This window comes from Amphiura filiformis, chromosome 3 (genome assembly GCF_039555335.1).
Source record: "Amphiura filiformis chromosome 3, Afil_fr2py, whole genome shotgun sequence".
NCBI lineage: Eukaryota > Metazoa > Echinodermata > Ophiuroidea > Amphilepidida > Amphiuridae > Amphiura > Amphiura filiformis.
The window spans coordinates 40,013,169-40,018,267 of NC_092630.1; the positions used below are offsets into that span (position 1 = coordinate 40,013,169).

The 5,099-nt window shown below is 36.9% G+C and overlaps 1 protein-coding gene across 1 annotated transcript; it reads right to left on the bottom strand.

The window, feature by feature from the left end:
* Positions 1–477: 477 nt before the first annotated feature.
* On the bottom strand, positions 478–3,808 carry LOC140148494 (probable G-protein coupled receptor). Its single transcript, XM_072170476.1, is given in 2 exon segments — positions 478–2,305; positions 2,308–3,808. Coding segments are annotated over 2 exon segments (1,323 nt in total). The 5' UTR covers positions 3,332–3,808; the 3' UTR covers positions 478–2,006.
* Positions 3,809–5,099: the final 1,291 nt, after the last annotated feature.

Sequence of the window (5,099 nt, forward strand, 5' to 3'; positions counted from 1 at the left end):
ATCAGTTGGACAACTGCTTGGTTACTGACATGTGTTTAGAGTAGAGTATTGAAGTAATCCTGTGTGTAATTTTGGTTCACTTTGATGTACAGGATTTTAAGATATGACCTTGTGAAAAATTATAAGTTTCTTATTATAATAATAAATTATAAGTTTCTTTTTGACTAGTGTAGTTATGGCCGATTGCAAGGCCGATTGCAATGAGATTTGCAGGGTACTCTTTACTGTTTTTATAACGATAGTGAGGTTTGGTGTGGATAAATAGAGTCAACAATAATGCTAAATTCGTTTACACTCACGTGTATATACAATACAAGCAAACACACCCCACACACGCCTCCATGCGAACACCCCCACATCTGTATGTTTTTCAATTTTCAACTAGTGACCAAATAATGCATGCACCAGTACATCCGCACTTTCGCTTACAAACACTTTTACACATAGCCTATACTCCCCGCACACTCAACCCCTACACAAACACACCCCACCCACCCCTACTCAAATACATACACACAACACACCCCCACACAAACAAACAACACATCATCCAGCTGGTGAATGGTACTCACTTCGTAAAGAGCAGTTTATTTTTTTCTCTATTATTTGAGGTAGTGTTAAACGTGCAAGCAGCTTCCTGGCATTTTGTTTTGAGGCTATTTGCGCCTGGTTGGTGAGAATCGGGTAGAGATCAAATAAACAACACCTTGAACGTCATCAATTACTTGGATGTTTATCGGGAGAAAATCGAAGTAAAAGTGCGACAAAGGGTGAAAAAACACTCGCCATAGTACATGAGTACAATACAAGGGTTTTGTTGAAGTATCTAGCTCTTTATGGTGCTCTTATTATGCCATGGTATATGTCAAAGGCACTGTTTTCGGTTCTATTTTCGACATACATTTTCTTTATACTTCCTTTTCTCTTTGATTTTGCCATAAGTACCTCTTTCCCGCGTATTCTAACTCCACCATATTACTATACTTAACATTTCTCTTCCTCCTCTCTACCATACCATTCTCTTTCACATATTCATTTCCATTTGCAAACTTAAAAATTCTGTTAGAATTCTGTTATACGCTTATTTTCAAATAAAATTATCATACTAGTCATAAATATCCAGAATATGATAAGAATCCTATCCAATTAAGGGATGTTTCCTTATATGGGCTAATAACCTTCCATAAGCCATTTAATTGATCTTTTAGTACGTCTCCTCAGGCAGATGTAAGGCTATAGTATTACCGATGATCAAACTCTAATTGTCCACGTAATAGATACTGTATGTGATGCGATAGATAGTATATATAACGCACACAAAGCCAAGTGCTTTTTAAATAAATTGGCTATATAGCTCTAGATGCACACCCAGAGGCTATCAAAGGCGTGATATGAATACGGTATCATGAATGCAAAAAATATATACTTCCTCTTGTAAATGAGTATACTTTTATTTTCCAAAAATATAAATTATGTTAAGCCGCAGGTCTTAATTAATCCCTATTAATCATTTAATCCATCTCTATTCAATATCTTATATTATTCAACAGCCCTTGTGCTTATGTAAGCACAGATTCTAGAATCTGTGATGTAAGCGACACAGTAATCTATTTTGAATTTTATAAATATACATGATAGTCTTTTATTTACATTATTAGCACTTTTATTTATACAAGCTTTTAATGCTACATGACAAAAAATAAAGTTGAGTAATACTCCTGGCTTGTTTATTAGATTTTAATGACTCGCCTACAACTAGCTACAACTATATTATAATACTTTTTTCTGAAGGCAATCTTATAATGTTTTTTTACGTTATTATTTTGAAATATATAGATTTATTTATTTGTAAGACACCCAGGCTATTAAAATATTACTTTCATTATCGGGTACAGATTTAGACACGCCTAAATTTCAGTCAACTCTATTTGGTTAGAAGGCAAACATTTTACAATTACAGGCAACTTTTACACGACTACATAACCATTGATAAATCTTAGAAAGTCTTACTCGGCGTTTTCTGACACTTCCATAATAGGATTGGCAGGAGACGTCCGTCCTTCTTGGCTGGAATTTGACACTCTAACAGAAGTTGTTCTATTCAACATGCTAGTCCTTTCTAAAAATTGAAAGAAATCTTCCGGACCATCTGCACCTCCATCTTCTCTGTCCCGCTTGCGACATGGACTATGAAACACCCACCATTTCTCTATTTCCAAACGTACCTGTCTGTTAAGTCCGCCGTACAGAATCGGATTAACGGCGCAAGAGGTATAAGCTATCCAGGTTGTTAAACGTTCCCAAAAGATCTGATATTTGGTTGACCTTTTAGCACACCGTATAAATGAAGCGCGAAATAAGGTGTCCATAATAGCAGAAACAGTGTGGTAATCAATATAATTGTTTTGGCAGCTTTGATGTCGCCGCTGGTAACAGCGAAAAAAGCCTTGACAGATTGTAGCGCGCTTTTACCAGTACCCGGTTTACCTTTATCACCTGCCATTTGGTTCTGATAACGTTCGGTACCCCCGGCTATATGACTTCCGAGATCAGTTCCTGACATGTTCCCATTCGTTTTGTCTTTGTTACTCTGATCCATATCTACCTGTGGCATGTTCGGGTATCCTCTGCTTTGTGATGTTGACCCATAAGTGTCCGCGTTGGAGAAAGGAACCACCTGTCTCGCCGCTAATCGTGCTACGCGAAATACATTACAATATGTTACCAAAATGATAACTGCTGGTAGAAGAAAACAAACCAACCCAATTATACACATATACACGATGTGAGGTGTAGATTGTTGCCAAACAAAAGTGCAATGTCCTCTATTAGCGTTGTATTCATAAGAATTTAAACCTAGAATTGGTGGCAAAGCAAACAACCCACTTTGAATCCATATGTAGCTCACCAATACAATTACTTTCTTTAAAGTCATCGTAGCTGCATGAGACATGGGATGTGCTATGGAGAAGTAGCGTTCCAAGCTGATAACACAAAGTGTTAATATAGATGAAAATGCAAAGAAAGAATTGAAGAATCCATTCGCCTTGCAATATCCATCCCCAAAATGCCAATAACCAAGACCGATGGTTACAATAGAAAAAGGTATCACGATAATAGCACAGAGCAAATCTAAGATGCAGAGATTTAACACAAATAGATGAGTTAAATGTCTAAGATGAGGTGTCTTGATGATGATTAAAATCACGATAGTATTGCATATGATAGCGATGAGGTCAATCAAAGACATAAATAAAATCTGCAATACATCTACGAGCCCCAATGTGCAACAATCTATATCCGTATCGTTGTTCCAGGTTACGTTATCCATGCTTAGAGCAAGATGTAGTTCGTTTTTGCCAATGCAGGAGTATTATGACTTAAAAGTAGTTAAACAGCTGCTAAAATGAACTGTTCGTAACGCGACGCAGTTATTATGTGAATTCACCACCCTCGTTCCTCTTTCTATCTCACACATAATACCAATACCGCTAAAATCGACACGACAACATCACAGGCTATGTACGTCCTCCCACGCTGCATGCCGAACCTTTAAAATTCTCATCAGCGATTAACTCATTCAGTAGAGAGAGAACTAAACAAGTAGACAGTTTAACGACATCCATTTGGGTTTGTTCGGGTTGTCCAATCTTCATACTGGACAGCAAACACCGTCTGCTAATAAACATGAGATGATGTACCATGAATACAAAACTTTCTCTCCGACATTCAGCAGATATTAAACAAATTATTGTTGAAATAAATGACGTTCGAATGACGTAAGCAACGAGCAAGTTGCATCTCGCTGTCTGAGTTACCGCTGCTGCTTGTAGCATAGAGTAAAATGGGGAAGAATTAGTAGAGACACTATTATACGCAAGGTTTAATTAGTACTGCACCTGTCTCTTGCCGGCAGAATACATTATTTGACAACAACTTGTTACCTGTGATAAAAAAATATAAACATCAAAATAGCTTTCAGATGATTAAAAGTGAGGGAATTAATTAAGAAACATGTTCAGATGTAAAAGTTATTTTGATTGATGGATGGTGGTGAAAATATTGGATTTGAGTAATTAAATCCTGGGGTTTGTGTAGCGTAATGCTGGTTGAGATACTTAAATCACGCCAAGTCTTGCGTGGGTTTTAATTTTTTCATGTAGCTTATCTTCAAATCCATATTTCAAGTTGGTGATGTATAACGTAAGTTGTATTTGGCAAGTGCTCTGAGCCTCTGTGGGAATGGCGCGTAAATTAAACTGTTGTTGCAATGTAATTTGAAATTAAAAGTGTACTCCCACATAATACGTCACCCAAGTATATGTAGAGACTTGCAGAACTTATCATCTCCTACTTTGAACACCATGTATATTAATTTTAGGTTATTCCCTACTTTGCATACTATGAACCATAGGGATATTTCTTGCCTTGGACAATGTTTATTTAAGGATGGGTTTGTTTTCTCTATGTTGCCCGTAATGTTATCTTTTTTGTCATTGTAGCTTCTTTTTTTTAATTTTTTTTACTTAAGTCCCAAGTTATCTTGATATAGCTATTTCTTACTTTGAACATCATGACTTTTATCCTAATCTTGGGCTTATCCGTATCTTTGACACTATGGATGATGGTGGAATTCCATACTTTGTACAATAAAACAGCATTGTGATTTGGGGGGTTCCCCTTACCGTAGATACTTAGATAATTAATTTAGAGCTGTCCCCTACACCTTGCCAGAATATCCTGATGTATGATTGAGCTCTTTCTTCCTTCCTTCTTGGCTGGAATTTGATACTCTAACAGAAGTTGTTATATTAAAAAGGCTAAAAATTTAAAGAAATCTTCCGGACCATCTGCACCTCCATCTTCTCTGTCCGCTCGCTTGCGACATGGATTATGAAATACCCACCATTTCTATATTTCCAAACGCACCTGTTTGTTAAGTCCGCCGTACAGAATCGGATTAACGGCGCAAGAGGTATAAGCTATCCAGGTTGTTAAACGTTCCCAAAAGATCTGATATTTGGTTGACCCTTTTAGCACACCGCATAAATTAAGCGCGAGAAATAAGGTGTCCATAATAGCAGAAACAATGTGGTATG